Below are 23,715 nucleotides of genomic sequence, written 5' to 3'. Positions count from 1 at the left end.
CGCTGATGGTGGGTTTGACATCTGAAAATGGGCTAGCAATAATCCAGCTATCATACAACATCTCCCCCCAGATGCAAAATGTAAAACCTGTGAACTGTGGCTCTCAGAAAATGGTGACCCCAAAGAACTGACACTTGGCCTTCAATGGAACTGCCTCACAGACATGCTGAGTTACAAGAATGGATTCATCACCTACCATCAATCTATAATGAGGAATATATATATACGTGTGCTGGCAAGTCAATACAATCCTGTGGGATATCTGATCCCTTTCACAACCCGTGCTAAGATCATTGTACAGGATTTATGGAAGAAAGAGAGAGAATGGGATGACATCATCAAAATGGACAGTTTGTTGGAGAAATGGAAGGCATGGGAGTTGGAACTGCAAAATCTCCCCGACATTAACTTCCCTCACTGTTATCTGCCCCCCCTTTGCCAACACAGCTACCTTAGAGTCCTATATGCACGTATTCTGTGATGCCTTATAGCATGTATATGGTGCTGTGGCCTACCATTTAGAACCTTATATCCTCAACAGTATGAATACTTATGCAAATGTGATATTTCAGTTTTTTGTATTTTTAATACATTTGCAAAAATTTCTAACAACCTGTTTTTGCTTTGTCGTATTGTGCGTAGATTGATAAGGAAAAAGATTAATTTTATCTATTTTAAATTAAGTCTATAACGCAACAAAGTATGGTATGTAAGCTTTTGACCACAACTTTACATATTATTTGAATGTACTGAAAATGTATTTACATGAAACAGGTTTTATAGTATTAAGTGGAATGTGAACTGAATTGATTTAATTATTTCAAAAGGAAATACTGCACTTGGACACACAAATATGCATGCCATGTCATTGACCTACATGAAAATAAAACATAAATTGATGAATGAAATAGTATCACTCACTGGTGGGAAAAGGCTGTCACTTTCGGCTAGATTAAACACAGATGAGTTTCTCAGCACTCGCATAGGGAACAGTACCAGGCCATCCAACATTGATATTAGTGAACCTGAAGAAGCAAAAATTGAGATTGAGCCATGCTTTTATGTTTTACTTTGCTTCAGGGGCAGGCTGGCCATAGGGAGGTTCGGAATATTCCCAAACGGCTGGTCTGTTTCAGGCCGAACCGGACGATGGTTGGAACATTTTTTTTACCCCGTAAAACGCAGCCGTGGTTGACCGCAGCAGCCTGCCCTCGCAGCCACAGGTGGCACAGAGTGGAACGTCAGACTGGGTCAATCTAATATTTTGCATATTAAGGGAGGATACAAGCTGCCCCTCCCAATTTGAGCTGATCCTGTTGTTTTCCTGTTTAAAAAAAAAAAGAATAAAAGAAAGAGGAGCAGGGTAAATTAGCAAACATGCTAAAAAGAAAGAAGCCGGAAAAAGAGATGGGTGGAGCTGAAAAATTAAAGGCAAAAAAGAAAAAAAGGTTAGTGCAGGATGCAGCCAAATGCGCTAAATTGACAGAGCTTTTCCGTGGTGGAGGGGCTAAGGTCAGCGTGGCTACAGTCAGCCAGGCCAGTGACAACACGAGCCCGACTAACCCGACCGGACCCGCGGTTTTGGGCCAGGTTCGGGATGAAAACATATGCAAATGACTCGGGTCAAGTTGGGCCTCAGGCTTCCTTTTTTGTGTGTTCAGGGCACACAGAACTTTAAAGGTAGCCTATCAGCAATGTTACACATGTATACGTGCATAAATCATTAATCTGCTTCATCAATTAAAAATAAAATCCATACTGGCTGACCAGAAAAACGCACAAATTTCTTTATTGCGAAAGAAAACATATTTCAAGAGAGAGTCTGTGTTCAAAGTTAAAAAGATAATATTTGAATATATAGGCTATACATCCTGTGTTCCTGTTCTGTTTCTACATTAATATATAGCCATTTTTACCAGCTCAAGAAAAATACATTAATGCATTTACAATGTGTGCGTGAGTGTGCGTGTTTGTGTGCGCGCGCGCGTGTGTGTTGATTTTTATATTGTATTTGTGTTAACACTGTGAATTCTTTGCAAAAGTGCTATAACGTTTATCATTGTTGCTGTTATTGTTATTATTAGCTGACAAGGCCAGTGTCAGTCGTGGAGTTGATGCAGAGGGACAGGATAATGCCAGTCATAGGACTGAGGAGGAGGAAGAGCCAGATGAGGAAGGACAGGAGATGGAATAGGAGGAGGAGGAGAAAGAGGAAGAGGGGGAAAGTGGAGCAGGAACCACCAAACCAATCTCCTCCTATAAAAACTGCAATTCTAATTGAATGAATGAATTTCTACACATCAATGAGTTGAATTTGGGACAACACGTGTTAGGTTAATTTTGACACATTCAGTGTGTTAATGTATCAACACAGTGACTGTGTCACATAGATTAACACAGATGTGTATAATCTGTAAGTACTAACACATTCATGTGTTGATACATAAAACTTACATTAACACATTCATGTGTTACTCAAAATTACACAATGATCAAACACAAGCTTGTGTTACTCTAAACAAATGGCAGAATACAATGATAAAAAGGAAAATGCCACTTGGAATCATTTTGAAAAATTATTTATTTCAAGACATATTTTTTAAACATTTTAAAACATTTAGTCAACATGTCTTGTTTCACTCATGGAACTTCAAAGTTTCTTTAAAAACCTTTTACCTAGCATTAAAACATTTGGTCAACAATTCATTTCATTTTCATTTTAAACATTAAAGTGAAAAGTCATAATCATTAACATCCACACTTGTGTCACAGTCAATGTACTCTTTAAAGTCAATGTTATAGCAAAGAAATCTTTCCAGCTGCACAGGGTGTGCAAACTCTGAGTAACAGGCGTCCAACAGTTGTGAGGCACTGTTAACATGGAACAGTTTCTTGCACATTTCAGTGCCATCTTTATAGATTAAAACAAGGACCCTCTTTGGTGGTGGTCCAGGGTCCAGCGGTGGTCCAGGGTCATTTCCAGAGAGTTCCATTTTAGCTGCTGCATAAGAAAAACGTTCCAATACAATATTTAAGGACAACTTCAATTTTCTCCAAATGATAAATGATATTTACATAATAATTTTATTTGGAGCATACAGGGCATAGGCACTTTTTGTGGTTCCTATCTTGACATGTCATTGCAGAAAGTAATGAGCAGTATTATGGACCTGCATGTGTTTATATTCTATACATAATCATCACTGTTAAAATAATAAAGGCACATGGTCAAAAGCCTTAAATATTAATCATTCCCGTTTTATTTAAGGTAATTATTTCTTTATCTCATTTACTACATAACACACATTAATAATCGTGTCATTAATATTGTAATAAACTTACAAGTCTTTGGTTTGTAAAATCTGTCTAAGTCCAATATTTTGAAATTTAAAAAAATATATTTTATATGATCAAAATGTCTGGTGGAAATAATTCCCTCTAATCACAATCTATCCTGAGTGGAGCACAATGCTTATCTTCGTCTTTAGTGTGTCAGCACTAAACGAGTGGTTTCCAGCCCGAATACACCTTTATTTTGCCCGGTTAATACTCAAATAACAAGCAAACATGTCTGTCTAACCATAAAACACAACTGGCGGATGCCCAAATGACTTTACTTGCAGGTCCCGATTCATGTATCATTAAATGAATGTACTAAATAAATATAATTTAAGAAAAAATACAAATGAAAACATAAATTAAGTTAACGTTACTGTTGCAGCCGTCAAATTGAAGTTATTACTTTCGTATTTGTTAACTTAGTTTTACAGTGGAAATGAATTGTTTATTCTGCTTATGGTGGCCTATGGTATTGCTATGATTGTTTATATTATTATGTTTGTTTTTTATGTTTCCCGGGGGCGTGTTGTGCGTAACAGGAGGATATATAGGGCAGGTGATTGCGCGGCGGCACATTGGAAAAACCTTAAATGTTTGGTTAAGAGGCGGTGGTTGGAAACAGTTTTTTGACCACGTAATTTAAGTTTTTCGTTGCCGCACAAGACCTTTTCGTTTTCTTTTGGATGTCTTGATAATTAAGCATGCAGCTTGGAACGGATTTAAGTTGTACAAATAAAAGTTAAGATTTGTTTAAACCGTGGCGAGTGAATGTTTGTGGAGCGTGAGTGAAACGGACCACCCCTTCAACACCACGGCTTAAGACCATAAGTCTCAATGGTTGCCCCCCTCCCCCCAACTCTGCAGTGAAACCAGCAAAATGGTGCTGCGCTTTGGAAAGCAGAGCTAGATGGTAAACAAATATGGCACCACACCGGTAAGGTAAGACGACACATTTACATGTCGTTTTCTGTATGTTCTCTGACATTTATCCTAACGATATGAGGCAGTCTTTGTGGAAAAAAAGCTTGTTTAGTGGACTAACTTTGCACTTGAAGTATGCCCGTTCAGTTACGTTTTAACAGGTCTGACGCTACTATGCGCCCCGGCTGTATCTAGGCTAACGGCTAACATGCTAACTATTATTTTTATGTCACTAGTCCCTTTAAGTAAGACTTTCATACTGAGAACTGAGGCACATAAGATACTGAGTATTCACTGTCAGTGTGATAAATCTCTAAATGATGCTGGTGACAGTTACTACTATAATAATAATAATAATAATAATACATTTTATTTAAAAGCGCCTTTCTCAACACTCAAGGACCCTTTACAGAGCATTAAAAACACAATTAAAGTCATAATTAAAATAAATAAATGATGATACTGATGGAGAACTACTGTTAGTTTGAGTGGAAGGCTGCTACAGTGCAATTATACAGTGCAGCAGCATCAGACTAACTAAATCTGAGCCCGTAGTTCAAACAGTTGGCTATTAACAGGTTGGTTATTAACAGACAACACTTATCCTAACAATACCTGGTGATTCAATTAAACATTTGATTATATCACCAGGTATCATGATCTGAACATCTATACATGTATAGATAGACAGTGGCGGCTGTTTTACCATTAATCAAATAAAACTGAGTACGGTATTCACTGAGTCATTGTCAGTCTTAATCAGAAAACATTTTATTATAGCTAAGTGGAAATTCATTTTGTGTTCTGATTAAAGAAATAAATGCAGGCATACTCTACAACTTAATACAATGTATATCACATAGTATCACTGCTCTTTGACCTGACCTGAACATTTTTTTGTTGTTGTTTTTCAGTTTCAGTTATATATTGGGGGGACATTTTGGGCAGGGGGGGGGGGGGGGGGGGGGCGTGTCATGCATGCATAATTAGGCCTCAGTTGTCTGGGTGAAGTGTGCTGGTCTTGTCATACAAAGTTTGATGGAGTGTCAACTGAACAATATGGAGATGTTTGCATCTTGAAAGCTGGACTACAAATGTGGATAGACAGGGAGAAACACACACAAGCCTAAGACGTGGTAAGATATGATATTCCTCACTATATGAAGTGACTGATAACAAGATCTGTATGATGGATTGTAAAGAAATTCGTCAGGTTTTTATTTTGTAGACAATTGATCTGTATTTATAGCATGATGGGATGGCAGCACAATGGTGTGTGTGTTATCACTCGAAAGCTCCAGTCCTGCGCTGTGGTTCAGCTGTTTCACATGATATGTGTGGCTTCTCGCTGTGATGGAACGGTCGCAGAGAAAATCCATAGAGAAGAGCAGGTGTGAATATGGACCCACTATGTGTCGTTACTTTATAACCTATATGGTTAAAAAGCCTCTTGGATCAGCTGGAAACGTTAGCCATGTTGATCTTGAATGTGACCGCTGCGCAGTGGCGCTGCCTCATGTGATATCGGAGTAATCGGAAAAATGAGTTTCTGACCGTAAAGCAATATTTCAGTGGAAACGGTTGACGACGTGTTTTTTAAACACTTTGAGTGATAAAATACAACTCATCTTCTTTGTAATGTCCATGTTGTCTCCACATTACGACTTAAACGCTCATGAACACACAATGAAGTAAGAACGACTTCCCGACATGGGAAATTGGACCATCCAAGTAGCACATGAATGATACTTGGTGGTTTACGTATGACGAAAACACGTTGGGGCAAGCCCTCCCGGAACCCATAAAGATGAGGTTCGTTCTAGATGAGCCAGGCCCGCGCAGATTCGATCACCGGCGATCGGCGCACAATGCATGCTGGTTAGTTTTGTGTCCGACTTCATCCCGACTTGCTCTGACGTATTACAAAAGTGGACGGCAATAAAACCGCGAGAGCGAGGCGGCCGCAGTTTTTAGAGCCAGGCGCTGCAGTTGCTCTCCACCGCCTGCACCGCCTGGTTCTCACCTGATCTAACAGCTGATTGGTTTAGATGTTGACTCAACAAGATGACGTTGTAGATAAACTTTTCATTTTTTGTTGAATTTCAGAGATTAAGATTGTATTTGTCTGATTTGAAGGTTTATTCTGTAATGGAAAACATGTTGTGTGACTGATGCTGAAGTTTAGTTGTCAGAGACTAAATGCATTCATCATAAACTATACAGAGTCTACTGTGTAGGCTATATTAACACTGGACTTTTTTAATTATTGAAGTAGGCTATTTAGCAACACAGAGACTTGTGGTCAGTGGGATGTGAGGATTCTTAAAATAACATCTGTACAGATGTGCTGTACAGATGTGAAGCTCTGATTATATCTGACTGAGTCTTAATGAAAGCTGTTGTCTTGTATTTTTTTTCCTCTGAAAATATTAACCTTACAGTCAAACACAGTTTATTTAGCCTGTGTAGTTGAGGAGACAGGTCAAACTGATATGATGCTGATTTACAGGAGAATTCATATCAAATGGAGGATAAACCATGAACATAAACTACAGATCACCTGTAAAGCATTTTAATAAATTAACCTATCATAATTGAAACAACTGGAGACTGAGAACAAACTGACATATGGGTCTGATCACTTTTAATTAACTGACATCATTCCACAGGACAGGATGTGTGTGTGTGTCTGTGACTTCCTGTACAGACTGAAGGCTGCTGGAAACTGTCGGGAAACTGTCCGACTTCACTGCAGCTTTTTGTCACCGTCCCCCACTGCAGCCGCCTGCTCTCGTCTACAGCTATGGCCAAAAGTTTTGAGAATTACACTAGTATTGGTTTTTACAAAGTTTGCTGCTTCAGTGTTTTTAGATCTTTTTGTCAGATGTTACTATAATATACTGAAGTATAATTACAAGCATTTCATAAGGGTCAAAGGCTTTTATTGACAATTACAGTAAGTTTATGCAAAGAGTCAATATTTGCAATGTTGACCCTTCTTTTTCAAGACCGCTGCAATTCGCCCTGGCATGCTGTCAGTTAACTTCTGGGCCACATCCTGACTGATGGTAGCCCATTCTTGCATAATCAATGCTTGGAGTTTGTCAGAATTTGTGGGTTTTTGTTTGTCCACCCGCCTCTTGAGGATTGACCACAAGTTCTCAATGGGATTAAGGTCTGGGGAGTTTCCTGGCCATGGACCGAAAATTTCGATGTTTTGTTCCCCGAGCCACGTAGTTATCACTTTTGCCTAATGGCAAGGCGCTCCATCATGCTGGAAAAGGCATTGTTCGTCACCAAACTGTTCTTGGATGGTTGGGAGAAGTTGCTCTCGGAGGATGTTTTGGTACCATTCTTTATTCATGGCTGTGTTCTTAGGCAAAATTGTGAGTGAGCCCAGTCCCTTGGCTGAAAAGCAACCCCACACATGGATGGTCTCAGGATGCTTTACTGTTGGCATGACACAGGACTGATGGTAGCGCTCACCTTTTCTTCTCCGGACAAGCTTTTTTCCAGATGCCCCAAACAATCGGAAAGGGGATTCATCAGAGAAAATGACTTTACCCCAGTCCTCAGCAGTCCAATCCCTGTGCTTTTTGCAGAATATCAGTCTGTCCCTGATGTTTTTCCTGGAGAGAAGTGGCTTCTTTGCTGCCCTTCTTGACACCAGGCCATCCTCCAAAAGTCTTCGCCTCACTGTGCGTGCAGATGCACTCACACCTGCCTGCTGCCATTCCTGAGCAAGCTCTGCACTGGTGGTGCCCCGATCCCGCAGCTGAATCAACTTTAGGAGACGGTCCTGGCGTTTGCTGGACTTTCTTGGGCGCCCTGAAGCCTTCTTCACAACAATTGAACCTCTCTCCTTGAAGTTCTTGATGATCCGATAAATGGTTGATTTAGGTGCAATCTTAGTATCAGCAATATCCTTGCCTGTAAAGCCCTTTTTGTACAAAGCAATGATGGCTGCACGTGTTTCCTTGCAGGTAACCATGGTTAACAGAGGAAGAACAATGATTTCAAGCACCACCCTCTTTTAAAGCTTCCAGTCTGTTATTCTAACTCAGTCAGCATGACAAAGTGATCTCCACCTTGTCCTCATCAGCACTCTCACCTGTGTTAACGAGAGAATCACTGACATGATGTCAGCTGGTCCTTCTGTGGCAGGACTGAAATGCATTGGAAATGTTTTTGGGGGGATTAAGTTCATTTTCATGGCAAAGAGGGACTTTGCAATTAATTGCAATTCATCTGATCACTCTTCATAACATTCTGGAGTACATGCAAATTGCCATCATAAAAAATGAGGCAGTAGACTTTATGAAAATTAATATTTGTGTGATTCTCAAAACTTTTGGCCACGGCTGTACTTTCCAGGCGAGGCGCAGTTCATCTCGAACAAGCCTATTGCATTGGAGGGCCTGCATTTAGAAAAAAAAAAGCCTTTTACATGAAAGTCTATGAGAGTGAATCGGGGCGATTTCCAGCCAGGCTGATATCGCCCCAAAGGGTCGGAACGCAACTTCACACTGCGGCTGATTGGATATTCAGAGGCAGGACCATAGGACGAGCTGTTTCAAGTTAAAATTATCAGAATAATTAATATATTGTGTGTGTATATATGACAATAATGATGATGATAATCATACATTTTATTATTATCATCATCTTTCTTTTCTTTTGTGGCTCAAGGAGGGGCGGCGCCTTATCGCCCTCTATTGGCCAGCCGCCCCTGTAGGTAGATATAGATCAGAGAAAAGCAATATCACAATGTTTTAAATAAAGTAGCAGAAACAGAGCTTTTAATCATGAATTGAGAGTCTTACATGTTCCTTCTTCTCACAGGCAGTTCAAAAATTACTATGCCTCATCATATGATCCATCTTCCCTGTTGAAACTTGACAAATCACCTACTGTCCATCCCCCAAAAAGAGGTGACATTTTGTGAATTACCCGTATGTGCCTGTCTGGTCTGTTAGTAATGTGCATAATTATGCAGCTAGTTGGTGGCAGGGATGGGTAATTAGCCAATAAAGTTAGCAAGTGCTAGCAGATTGCTTAACCACATACGTCTTGGAAGTGTGTGTTTGATAATCTATGGCTGTATCACTTCATAGGCCTAGCCATTTTAAATTGGTAAAATATTATGGAAAGGTTTTGAAAATTCATTGTTAAAAATGTGTGCGAATCCTGACTTAAATTCTGTCTGCCTTACAGTAGCTATGAATCATTGCTGGGGATAGGGTAGTAAAAGATATACTACTAACACATGAAAACACGAGATTTACAGGAAGCAGCTTAACATGTCTTCTTTCCTGCCTAAACCTAATTCCAAATAACCTGACTGCTTGTGAACACTGTCTGAAACTAATACCTGCCAAACGCCAAATCCAGGTACATTTTGCGTTTGGCAAGTAAATCTCTGCAGGTTATCCATCACAAAATGTGCGCATCTAATCTATGACTGCCTTGAGTACTCCCAGTTTTGTGACACTGTTCACAAAAAACATCAGTTGATCCACTGAACTATCACTTGCTGCCACTCTGCTGCTATTCTGAGTTACACCCATATGAAGGTAATGAAAAAAATAACAGGGAGGCCCCATAGTCTGAACCAAGATGGCAAACCCTTCATTGCCTCCCACATTGTTAGGGGCTGTGCATTAGTTTCACTCCTTCACTCTTACCTTTCACAATAAAAGCCCTAGACATATATACACTGCATCATGCATCACTGCTCACTATGAAAAGTCTCTGTGTCTCAGTTTATAACACAGTGCTGGCAGTGGATGAGTCCTCAGAGGAGGATGCTTCATTCTGATTGAGGAGGCGTTAAACTGGAGCTTTATGGACAGAGAAGCAGTGGCTTACTTAATAGCATACATACTCAAGAAATGAATATGGAGATGAGACAGTTCCTCAGTCTTACCATAGCTCAGGAAATGGATCTCTTCCAACATTTGATTATATTTGGAACTGCTGTGACCTTTTCTTAATCCGAACATTTTACTTCTTGGGCAGTGTCTTAGCTCACTCCTTCACACTGCTGACCAGATGCAAAATTCTTTTGTCTTTAAGGTCACATTAAATTGCTTCAGATTATGGAAAGAGCTGTCATGTTTTAGGCTTCCTTTAGTTTGCATGTTTTACAGAACCTGACCAGAAAACAGAAAGGAGTGCATGGTGTCCAGGTCTCTGCTTGCAGCCTGTTTAATGTGCTGATGTAAATGAGGGGTTTATGCGTGCTGTGGTGTCTTGCAGTGGCTTTGGCATTTTGAGGCTTTTGGATGCTTGGCTAAGGCAATTTGCAGGGGGCATTGATATGCGTCCCTGTAGGAACCAGTGTGCAGTGAAAGGGATTGAGCAGCACTGCTGGCACTGTGAGCATCATGCTGTCCTTGTCCTTGTGGACTGAAGGAGCTTGCAGGATGCCTGCCTTATGTTAGCCTCCCTTGCAGCCTCCTCGACATACTTCATTTCACTTTATTTTGGCTGCTGCCTCAGCATCAGGGTGACACCAGAGTGTGCATTCACATCCACTGTCCATGACATTTTGTCTTGGGAGATAACATGAAGATTTCTTAGGCTCATTGTGCGGTGAGTGAATTTAGAAGTAAGTGGAGACACTTCTTTTCTCAGTAATTTCACTGCTTTCTCTTTTGATTTAAAGGAATATTTCACCCAGAAATGACTATTCAGTTAGTTATGCTGTGTTACCTTCAATTCCTGAAGAAAACACTTTATCTTGCATGCATCTGCTGAACAAAGAATCCACAAATGGCAAACATATTGATTTGATATATTTGTTAACAACATAAAAATGGCCAGTTTTGGATCTTCTCCTTGCTGTTTGTATTTGCTGCTTATCCCGAGTGGCCTTAAATTTTGTCTTAGAATTTATCCAACAACACTTGATTGTTTTATGTGGTGTCCTGTCTGACTCCCAGTATGGTCACTAGTGAAAGAGCTGGAAGGGCCTCCAGTCATCATCCCGCCTGTAAATATACCAATAAAAACACACTGAGACAAAGAATGAGCCATGGCACAGCTACAGACTCTCCTTAGCAGCTAAGCCAGCAGCACACACATCCTCCGAACCAGGGAACAAGAGCTGCTGCACCGCTATAGCCTCATGTTCAGCGGGTAACGTTAGCACAAAGCACAGACCCACAGCGAGCAATGAGCAGTGACCAGGTAGCTGATTCGGGCTGAAAGACTGAAAGGTTTGTTTGTGTTTGCTGTTTATCTTGTGTTTATATGATGGTGGCATTTAGAGATGTTCATTCAAGTATTTATTAGACTGAAAGAGCTCAGAGAGCTCATGGAACGTAGCAGTCTCACCGCTGACACACAGTGGATGACAGAGACAACGCTATGCACTCTAATGTCAGTAGTGATGTAGTAATTTTCTAGGCCCTTTTACCCTATTAAACAGTATGACATTTTTTGGTGGGCGGGCCTTAGCTGGAGGCAAAACAGTTCTCCACAGACATTAGCTAGCGCTTGCCAGCAAGTTCTGTTGGCTTGTCTTAGACAATGTAGGAAGATGATGCAATTGTTGCATCAGAAATACTCATTCTGAGTACTGGGGCGCACTCTGGCAAAAACTGTGTAAAAACTTTGTAAATTCAGAGCCCTGTCGGAATGTACTGTTCAGTTATCCAGAGTAGAGGCTGACATTTTTTCGGGAGTCCTGCGGGTCACGTGATTCCTGTGGGATTCCCACGGGATGGGAATCATTTCACTATTCGTCACGTGACTGGGACAGGATGGGAAAAAAAGTCAACGGGAGCGGGCGGGACTGGGAATCATAATTAGGCCTGTCGCGATATGTGATAAGTCGGTTAATTGCACGGTAAATTAAAAGGGATTAATTGCCATATTCATGCGTGTTTGTTTTCCTCGTCTCTCTCCACCAAAGAGACTGGACGACAAGAGCGTTCACTGCCGTGCATCGTCTGGCAGCCAAGTGAGCTGGTTCATTAGCGTAATGAACAGAGGGAAAGCTCTTGTCATCGAGTGTCTTTGTCTCTGTGGGGGAGGCGGGGCTATGGGCTACACACACACACACACACACACACACACACACACACACACACACAGTGCGATCTTCGTGAGGGGGAGACGAGGCGGAGAAAAAAACAGGGAGTTGAGCATAAGAGAAAGACAGGGAACTTGTTCCTAAACCAAATGCCACGGCCCCTGTGTGGGAGTGTTTTGGATTTAAACCAAATGACAGAGGGCAGCCCAGTAATTTGGTCAGTATGCCGGCAAAAAGAGCAAATACGACCAACTTAACTGCACACCTGAGAGTGAGAGACTGAGAATATTTTTTGTTTTTATTTATATATTTCAATATTTTTGTGTTGTTTCAGATATTTAAATTTTCTTTTTTGCATTCCACAATATTCTTGTTAAATAAATGTTTATTTCTCTTTAAAAGGGTGTACTTGCATCAATATGCCTTTATTATCATTATATATATATATATATATATATATATATATATATATATATATATATATACAGTACAGGCCAAAAGTTTGGACACACCTTCTCATTCAATGCGTTTTCTTTATTTTCATGACTATTTACATTATAGATTCTCACTGAAGGCATCAAAACTATGAATGAATACATGTGGAGTTATGTACTTAACAAAAAAAGGTGAAATAACTGAAAACATGTTTTATATTCTAGTTTCTTCAAAATAGCCACCCTTTGCTCTGATTTCATGTACTTTTGGCCTGTACTGTATACAGTACAGGCCAAAAGTTTGGACACACCTTCTCATTCAATGCGTTTTCTTTATTTTCATGACTATTTACATTGTAGATTCTCACTGAAGGCATCAAAACTATGAATGAACACATGTGGAGTTATGTACTTAACAAAAAAAGGTGAAATAACTGAAAACATGTTTTATATTCTAGTTTCTTCAAAATAGCCACCCTTTGCTCTGATTACTGCTTTGCACACTCTTGGCATTCTCTCCATGAGCTTCAAGAGGTAGTCACCTGAAATGGTTTTCCAACAGTCTTGAAGGAGTTCCCAGAGGTGTTTAGCACTTGTTGGCCCCTTTGCCTTCACTCTGCGGTCCAGCTCACCCCAAACCATCTCGATTGGGTTCAGGTCCGGTGACTGTGGAGGCCAGGTCATCTGCCGCAGCACTCCATCACTCTCCTTCTTGGTCAAATAGCCCTTACACAGCCTGGAGGTGTGTTTGGGGTCATTGTCCTGTTGAAAACTAAATGATCGTCCAACTAAACGCAAACCGGATGGGATGGCATGTCGCTGCAGGATGCTGTGGTAGCCATGCTGGTTCAGTGTGCCTTCAATTTTGAATAAATCCCCAACAGTGTCACCAGCAAAACACCCCCACACCATCACACCTCCTCCTCCATGCTTCACAGTGGGAACCAGGCATGTGGAATCCATCCGTTCACCTTTTCTGCGTCTCACAAAGACACAGCGGTTGGAACCAAAGATCTCAAATTTGGACTCATCAGACCAAAGCACAGATTTCCACTGGTCTAATGTCCATTCCTTGTGTTTCTTGGCCCAAACAAATCTCTTCTGCTTGTTGCCTCTCCTTAGCAGTGGTTTCCTAGCAGCTATTTGACCACGAAGGCCTGATTCGCGCAGTCTCCTCTTAACAGTTGTTCTAGAGATGGGTCTGCTGCTAGAACTCTGTGTGGCATTCATCTGGTCTCTGATCTGAGCTGCTGTTAACTTGCGATTTCTGAGGCTGGTGACTCGGATGAACTTATCCTCAGAAGCAGAGGTGACTCTTGGTCTTCCTTTCCTGGGTCGGTCCTCATGTGTGCCAGTTTCGTTGTAGCGCTTGATGGTTTTTGTGACTCCACTTGGGGACACATTTAAAGTTTTTGCAATTTTCCGGACTGACTGACCTTCATTTCTTAAAGTAATGATGGCCACTGGTTTTTCTTTAGTTAGCTGATTGGTTCTTGCCATAATATGAATTTTAACAGTTGTCCAATAGGGCTGTCGGCTGTGTATTAACCTGACTTCTGCACAACACAACTGATGGTCCCAACCCCATTCATAAAGCAAGAAATTCCACTAATTAACCCTGATAAGGCACACCTGTGAAGTGGAAACCATTTCAGGTGACTACCTCTTGAAGCTCATCGAGAGAATGCCAAGAGTGTGCAAAGCAGTAATCAGAGCAAAGGGTGGCTATTTTGAAGAAACTAGAATATAAAACATGTTTTCAGTTATTTCACCTTTTTTTGTTAAGTACATAACTCCACGTGTTCATTCATAGTTTTGATGCCTTCAGTGAGAATCTACAATGTTAATAGTCATGAAAATAAAGAAAACGCATTGAATGAGAAGGTGTGTCCAAACTTTTGGCCTGTACTGTATATACATATACATATATATATATACATATATATATATATATATATATATATATATATATATATAAGTTTTAATGGTCTAAAGACAGCAAAATTACAACAATCATAAAAATGGTCTTAAAAGCACAATGTTATGCTTATCGCAATAATTTCTGACACAATTAATCGCCCAGCAAAATTTGTTATCGTGACAGGCCTAATCATAATAACAATAGTCAAGTTTTTATAAAGTAGTTGAAACTAGCTCCACCTCCAGCAGCTACAACAGTAACATGCTGCTCTAACACTGATGCTTCAGAATTAATAATCTAATGATGTCATATGATATCAGTCAGAGGAACCAAACACTACTTTTACTGCAATACTTTAACTACATTTTTCTCTCTCAGAACTGGTTCTTATGACGTGTTGTCTGACCACATCAGAAATCAAATGTGTCATTCTGAACAGCATCAGCGTGGAGTGAATGTAAAAATAATTAGGAAATAAACATCAAAACACAACATTAGATGTCATATTTGGGTTTATATTCAACTAAGTTAGGCATTGTGTGATCCATGTACTGTATTTTTTATTTTTTTTATTTTTTTTTTACTGTAACTGAAACAACACGGGAGCAGGATGGGACAGGATCCATTCTTGTGGGATTGGGACGGGACGGGATTTTGTTTTTTCTTTTTCATGGGATTGGGACAGGATGGGATTATTTTTGTGGGAGTGGGATGGGACAATACTGAAAATCCACTCCCGTGTCACCCTCTAATCCAGAGCACCACACTCTCAGAGTGGCAGAGCACTCTCTAGGCACTCTGCCTATACCAATACCGTAAGTGTTACTTGAATAAGTAAACACTGACCAACAGCACTAGACTGGCCGACCCGTATGCTCTCACTCAGTGGATGGATGATTTGACAGGATTGCCAAAGGTGGGATGGCTGGCTTTGTGGTTGATTACTATGCCAGTCTTACAAAGGTGGACGACACTTGAACGCGTTCCTCCATTTTGTTTTGCTATCAAAGCTAACGTTAGCTAATGCGCTAAAAGTTACCGTTACTGAGAAATCCCCTTAATACCTCCCCAGTTTCTGATTAGGTGGACATGAGAACCCTTAATACACATAATGTTTTCATCTTTAAGTAGGCAATGATGACATTTAAGTGTTCAGCAGTAGGACTCACCATATTTTTATGCATTTTCAGACAGTGTCTTTTCACTTGACGTCCTCTTCTGTAGAGCAGCTAATTCATGCTGCATTTTGAATTGTGCATATCGTGCCTGTGTGTATTCACTGAGTTCATCACAAAGAGTGACCCTGCTGCCAGTGACATATTGTACTTGTTGGGATGTCAAAAATAGTCCAGAGACTCCGCTCTGCTCCTGCAGAACAGAGACAGCATGCAAGGAAACGGAGGAGGAGTGGAAAGAGAAAGAACACGACAGCTACGGAACACAAAAAGCCAAAGTGCAAATCATCTAAGACAGTAAAGGGGAAGAAAATAAAAAACACTGCACATGATAAATGGAGCAGAAGGAAAAAGTCAGAGCAGTAGTAGAAGTTTGGTGAGATATGGGATACTGCTAACCCAAGACGTGTGTGTGTGTGTGTGTGTGTGTGTGGTGAGATATGGGATACTGCTAACCCAAGACGTGTGTGTGTGTGTGTGTGTGTGTGTGTGTGTGTGTGTGTGTGTGTGTGTTCACCTCAACTCCTGTCTTGGTTTAGTTTGACCTGGTTTAGTTTACTCTGTGCCTGAAGGCCAGTTTCAAAGAGGGGAAGAGTCGCTCTCTAAATGCCATTTTGTTACATATTGGATGTCGTACCAAAGCACAGATGTGAGATCTCTCCTTCCTCTCTGCTGTGTGTTGATGCATGTTGATATGTGCATGCACTTGGAAATGTAAGGGGGAATAGAATAGCAAGTCATAAATTAATGGGAAACTGTTAAGAGGCATTCTTTTATATTGTGTACTCAGTTTGCTATGTGACTGTTGTGTGACTGCTGTTAACTGAGGGGCAGTATTTTGTGTTCACCACAGTTTTTGTTTAGGCTATGGCCAGTCATGTTCTGTGAGAGGTCAGAGTTCATTCCTTCTGTGACTGAAGAAAATATGAGGTCTTCAATAAATATGCTGTACAGGCTAAAGATTATTATTGCCTCCGTCAGATTATTCAGCGCTGGTGAGGCTGCAGATCTCAACAGAAACCTTTGTTGTTAGTAAAGCTAGCCCTCAGATGGGTTTTTAGAACACCAGTTGTCTGGCGTTTGCAGGCAGCTGCTCGCGGTTAACTGTTTGCTTTAGAATGTGTCAATGACTCACTTGTTCTCTCAGTATGCAGATGAGTAGAGTTGAGAGCAATACTCGTGTTCTTTTCTCTGTGCCTTCTCACAGTGTAATTTGTCTTGACATATCCTGGGAGTGTGACAGGGGATGTAAGGTTAGGAAAATGTTTCATTTGTTTGCCAAGGTAAACAACCACTATTCCCAAAGATGAGAGCTCAAACCTGCTCTCGTGAATCACTGCATTGTATTGCTTACAGAAGGAGCACTGCAGCATTATAGGCTTGACTATTGATTAGATCTTAACCTTATGTTTTTTCTTCTTTTCCCTCCCTTGCTTTTTCCTCACCTACCCTGTCCTATCCTCCTCCTCTTCTCCCTTTCTTAAGTTGTTTCCTGGTGGCGGATGTCTCGACGCCTCGCTCTGAGGTCGGAGGCCTGTTGGCATTGGGAGGTAGGTCCGCAGCAGCAGTGATGCGGGCCTCAGTGGCAGGTTGCAGGATGAGCGTGGGAGCACTCCTCAATGGGCTGCTGGTCTCCGTAGTTGCAGCTCTGCTTTGGAAGTATTCCAAGCTCAGTGAGCACGCTGCCCTGCTGGAGGAAGAGCTGCATATGACACGACAGTCCCAGGAGCTCTCACAGGCCCGCATCGACTACCATGTTGCCCTGCAGGCTCTTCAGGAACACGGCACCCACATGGTCTGCACTGGCAAGATGCACACCGACCGTATCTGCCGCTTTGACTACCTCTGCTACTGCTCCGAGGCAGAGGAGTTTGTGTTCTTTCACTCCAATTCCTCTGTCATGTTGCCAAACCTGGGTTCAAGGCGCTTCCAACCTGCCCTGCTGGACTTGTCCTCAGTAGAGGATCACAACACTCAGTACTTCAACTTTTTAGAGCTCCCTGTTGCTGCATTAAAGTTTATGCCTAAGCCTGTGTTTGTACCAGATGTGACACTGATCCTAAACCGGTTTAATCCAGACAACCTAATGCATGTGTTTCATGATGACCTCATCCCAGCCTTCTACACTATGAAACAGTATTCAGACTTAGATGATGAGGCACGTTTAGTTTTTATGGAGGGCTGGGGTGAAGGCCCACACTTTGACCTCTACCGACTTCTCAGCAGCAAGCAGCCACTACTTAAAGATCAACTTAGGAACTTTGGCAAGCTCATGTGTTTTACAAAATCTTATGTTGGCTTGTCCAAGATGACAACCTGGTACCAGTACGGTTTTGTTCAACCGCAGGGGCCCAAAGCCAACATGTTGGTCTCAGGACATGAGATCCGGCAGTTTGCCAGGGCTCTGATGGAGAAAATGAACATCACAAGGGTGGAGGAGGTGGAGAGGGATGGAGGGAGTGCTGAAGATGAGAAAGAGAAAAAGGATGAATACATTGTTGTGTTCAGTCGTTCAACAACAAGGCTGATACTGAATGAAGCAGAGCTAATCATGGTGCTGGCCCAGGAGTTCCAGATGAGAGTGGTCACAGTGTCCCTGGAAGAACAGTCTTTCCCCAGTATTGTCCAGGTGATCAGTGGTGCTTCTGTGTTAGTCAGTATGCATGGAGCTCAGCTTATCACCTCACTCTTCCTCCCCAGAGGAGCTGTTGTGGTGGAGCTATTCCCCTTTGCTGTGAACCCAGAGCAGTACACCCCATATAAAACCCTTGCCACCCTTCCAGGCATGGACCTTCACTATATCTCCTGGAGGAACACTAAGGAGGAGAACACCATCACCCACCCAGACAGACCCTGGGAACAAGGGGGCATTGCTCACCTGGAGAAGGAGGAGCAAGAGCGAATTCTAGCGAGCAAAGATGTCCCCAGGCACCTGTGCTGCCGCAACCCAGAGTGGCTCTTCCGAATCTACCAGGACACTTTGGTGGACATCCCTTCTTTCCTGGAAGTCCTTAAAGAGGGCATGAAGATGAAGTCTAGCGTAAAGAAATCAAAGCCAGCTAGCACAGTCCACCCGGGCCGCGTCAGAGAACCCCAGTGTCAAACCTCAGTACAAACCACTAACGAGGCCAAGCTCACTGTCTCCTGGCAGATTCCGTGGAATCTGAAATACCTGAAGGTGAGAGAGGTGAAGTACGAGGTGTGGATCCAGGAGCAGGGAGAGAACACCTACATGCCTTATATCCTTCCCCAGCAGAACTACACATTTTCAGAGAACATTAAGCCCTTCACCACCTACCTGGTGTGGGTCAGGTGTATTTTCAACAAGAACCTCTTGGGCCCCTTTGCAGATGTTCTTATGTGCAGGACCTAGAACAAACACCTTGCCAGTTCGTTGCTGTGGAATTTTACACAAAGGTTGAGTCATGCTTGCACAATATGAAAACAGGCAGCTGAACTCTTGGACAGTATTGTGTCCTCAGCAAGCGCAGGCAACATAGGAACTTCTGGAAGAACTGTTAAAGACTTGAAGCACAGGGTCAGAACTCAATGGCAACAGCCATTAATCAAAGGAAAATATATTTCCTGTACCTATGAAAGAAGGAACATTGTCTCTACTGAAAACACCAGAATTCAAATTATGAGATTTATATATGTGCAAATAATATATAACGTGATTTTTAGTATTAGTCAAAACACTGGTTCTTTACCTTTTACAGTATGCAATATAGCTTTTCTGTGGAGAGCAAGAAAGATTTTAGAACAGCAGATTTTTAATGTTTTCTGATTTGTCCAATGTCTACTGTGTGTGTGATACCTGTGTGGCTTAGTTTTCCTTCCAATTGTATAATTACAAACACCATTATCTACAGAACCTAGCCAAAACCAGAACAGCATTTTCTGTCACTCATACCATATTAAGCCCCATTTCCACCAAGCAGTCTGCTATCGTTCAGTTCAGTTCAGTACACATGTTTTCTGTTTCCCCTGTGAAAAGTTGTGGATGGTACCAATGGGACCATTCCATACCGTCTCCATTTTTGGTCACCCCTCTGTTGGGGCACCTAGCACACTGATCTGGTACTAAAAGGTGGAGCTAGAAACACTGCAGAGGATGGTCACTCTTGCTCAGGACTGAGTTGTGACTGGTTTTGAAGCTGTTCATACTGTGGAAAGTTTTACGTGTATTAGTAAACTGTAACTCTAAAGTGAAAGGATGTTCTGCTGCCTCTGGCAGCATCTGTAGAAAAAAATAACTTAATTCACTGGGCTGACTGCTGGCAACTTTTAAGGTAGAACATTTAGGCCTACTTGTAATGTTATTCAATGCATGAGTCGACGTGAATCCATCAACACAACTTAAATCTCAATATGACAACTTTGACCATTCCATTAGTTTTTATTGTCTCTCTTTGATGACATACACTTTTAATCCCGAGTAAATCTTCAAGCATTTAAAAATATATATTTATGTCAATGGGATTATATGACCTGTATATATTTAATACTCACTTGGAGAAAAAAAAAAGCGCTGCAAAGCATTGTTCCTCTGGGCTATGGCGACAGTAAACCCCTGTGCTTGCCTGAGGACTAAATACACAAACCTGCTTTTTTAAATATCCCATGGAGAGAGACTCTCACTGCAGCCTGTTCTATTTTGTTCTGAAAATGTTGGTGTGCAACCTCATTCTGTGGACAATAAATAAATGCAGACTTCCATCTGTGTCACCAGTGATGAGGAAATACAGTGAGTGTCAAAAAACCCGCCCACATTAAAGAGTACTGTTTGAGGTCAAAACACTTAACGGACCTAGGGTCTAGGTAACATGTCTGTGTTACTTTTGGTTCCCACGGTACCATGCTGAAAGTGTTTGTTGGAAACAGGGCTTTACTTTCCTATGCTCGAGTACTCTTTGACCTAATGGATTTATACAGCTTTAAACCTTGACTCAGAAGATATTGTCAAGGATTTGTGTAAAAGAAGTATCAAGCAAAGGTTTTCATGAAGGCCACTGTAATTAATGTTTTGACCCTAAAAGCAAAGATATGTACAGTTTTAATGTCATGGAGCCTTGTTTGAATTCTTTAATAGCACCATTATCAGATTGTGTCCTTACACGAAATAAATGTAACAACACGTGTTTGTGTTTCCCCAGCCACAAGTAATTTACATCCGCTTTACTGTATAAATAAATAATATTCTCCAACTGGAACCAATTACAACTGCAGTAATTAGAATTTCTGTGCAGAGGGAATCTTTTCTGTCAGGCTATAATCAGTGTAGCAGCAGTATGCTGTTGGACAGCTGGATTTTACTGCATTTTCATCAAGATAACAAGGAATGTTATTACCCTATTTAAACCTCTGTTAATTAAAATTACATTCCCAGCTACATGTCTCTCAACTTGTCTCAAAGAATGTTGAATTCCAGATTGAAACAACAGACATCTAAAGCTGGCTGCTGATTTTTTTTTTCTCATAACATTTTTTGAATAAAGTGCTGCTCATTGGTAGCTAGACTGCAAAAATGTATTAGTTTGTAAAACACTTGAACTGGAGGCGTTAGTTTGTAGTTGTGGAGCAAGACATGGTTTATGGAATGGCACAAATGAAACAAAACACTGCCAGCAACATATTTTGTGATATTGTGCCATTGTTATGACAATGTCATGGACTTTCTACAGTGTCTATGAGCAATCCTCTAAACATGACATTGCCTCTTTGTAATGTCTGACTGCTGGCCACTATGAAGATCATTTCCTCCTCCCTCTCATATTCCTTTCTTCAGCTATTCACTTAACTGATATGTTTTTTCCCAGAGGCAGTTTTGTTTTTCAGTGCACGTTTAAGAGATTATTTGAAACCATTGTTGTTTGTGCAGGATGTGATGGTTTCAGTATAAATGTGTTTGTATTGTTAGATTTGTGTGTGCCCCTGTCCCACCTCAGTGAAGACATCATACTGTACATGCTATGTGAAATGAGAGAGTACAAGTCTCTGTTTTCTACTTTAGCAAATCACTGGAGTTTCTTTTTCAGTAACTGTGATTGAATAAAGAAGCTGATTTCTTACAATAGCTGTTTTGTTTCAGCAGTTTCTATCACTAAAACAATTTGAACAATGCTCGCTTAACCCAAGACAATATATTCAGTAGAAGAAAAAGGGCAAATAAAAATAAATAAGCTGTTTATATTTTATATTTCCAGCAAATGTGTCAGTTGGAAGAAAAAAACATTTCTTGTATTATTATTTAAACCTTTTGAACTCCACAGATGCGGTCCATTGGTGCATATGTCGGTAGTTTTGCTTATTGTGATGTCATTTCTTGGAGTATATTTAAATGTTTCATATCTCTAAAGTCTGTACAACATAAGCTAAAAGATTATGTAAGTCAATAAACCATAATAATAAAAGTTTTGAAATTATGTAATGAATTAAAAAAATTGACATGTTTTTTGATCAATTTAAAAAGAGTACATATTGGTCCAAAAGATTTCTAAATGTAGAACCATGATCAAAATGTTTCTCAACATTTATTGTTATTTATTTGAACTATGAACATTTTTTAGTTTTTGAGATATGCTCATTTTTATTAGCAGAGTGCAAAGCCATTTTGATAGTTTCATCTGCAGTAGAAATATTTTCCCAGTGCATACATTTGCATTTTAGGTATTTTATATCCCAGAAATCTGTACAACCTCAAAGCTAAGAAGTTATGTAAGTCATAAACCATAATATAGTCCAGTTCGTTATGTTTTTTTTTTTTTTTTGTTCAAAATTTTTGGGAATTTGATAAACTATACATTTTTGGAATTGTTAGAACATGAGGAATATGAAAACGAATGTTTCCATTTTTAATTTTTTTTTTTCAAACTATGGCGGCCATTTTGGATTTTAAAAATGGTGAATGTTCAAAATGCCTTTTTAAAAAAAAAAAAAAAAAAAAAAAGTCAGGTTCCAAGCTATGCTGTTGTTTACTTTTATGGCTAAATATACATTTTGTTTACTGAGATATTCACATAAACTAAGAACAGTCACTTGGATATGCATTAATTGAATTTCATGGTCAAAGGTCAAGGTCACTTTGACCTCATAAAACATGTTTTTGGCCATACCTCAAGAATCCATATGCTAACATTTTACACAAATGTCTAATAGGATAAAATGATGAAGTAGTATCATTTTATATCCAAAAGGTCAAAGGTCAACTTCACTGTGACATCATAATGTTCTGCGTAAAACACTTTTCTGTCCATTATTCAGTGTCATATCTTAGGCACAGAAGGGGAGACATTTTGTGAGATACTGAATAAGTGACTCTAATCTTGAAACTGTGCTGGTTGTATAGATCTTACGTGTGTGAAGCAGACATGGATGGGGAAACTGTCAGAGAAACTGGACTGGTGTGCGGAGGCATGCAACGACAGGGCAGTAATTATAGTTTTAGTGACTGCCTGTCAATTTGAAATGTCATTCCTAATCTTAATGTATCACTCTGATCTTAATCCTGGTTTTTAGATTTGAGTCCTCATCATTCTCACACTGTTAACTGCAACAGCTAAGGTCAGCGCATTGTAAGTCTCTTGACCTACAGGAACATCTTTGTGTTGACAACATCCTGTGCAGTGGCTTCTCACCATTTCAATGATGGCCTGAAGAGCTGGTAGTACATCAGTGGTGGTGGGTCTCAACTGGCCTTTATCATCCACGTAGTAGCCATTTTGCAGAGGAACACTTGTCTGGTCCCAAACTCAAGCTTGCACATGTAGTTCCCCCATCAACCACCAATAAGCTGTTTCAACGCATCCTCTGTAGATGGTAGCTTGTTACTCTCTGCCTTATATTTGTCAAAATGTGCCATCTCAGCTTTGGAATGTTTCTTATTGT

At 40.6% G+C, this 23,715-nt stretch overlaps 1 protein-coding gene across 3 annotated transcripts in view; it reads left to right on the top strand.

Annotated features, from left to right (window-relative positions):
- Window positions 1–22,253, top strand: part of pomgnt2 (protein O-linked mannose N-acetylglucosaminyltransferase 2 (beta 1,4-)) — a 33,749-nt gene extending 11,496 nt beyond the window's left edge. For all 3 annotated transcript variants that reach the window (XM_033638266.2, XM_078172022.1, XM_033638267.2), the window contains one exon: window positions 17,314–22,253. In XM_033638266.2, coding sequence (XP_033494157.2) covers window positions 17,399–19,201 — 1,803 coding nt within the window. In that variant the 5' untranslated portion in view covers window positions 17,314–17,398 and the 3' untranslated portion in view covers window positions 19,202–22,253. The remainder of the gene's footprint in view (window positions 1–17,313) is intronic.
- The last annotated feature ends 1,462 nt before the right edge of the window (window positions 22,254–23,715 follow it).

Source organism: Epinephelus lanceolatus, chromosome 10 (assembly GCF_041903045.1).
Source record: "Epinephelus lanceolatus isolate andai-2023 chromosome 10, ASM4190304v1, whole genome shotgun sequence".
NCBI classification, from domain to species: domain Eukaryota; kingdom Metazoa; phylum Chordata; class Actinopteri; order Perciformes; family Serranidae; genus Epinephelus; species Epinephelus lanceolatus.
Note: the sequence above shows the minus strand (reverse complement) of the source record. Positions and strands in the feature narration are given on the sequence as shown.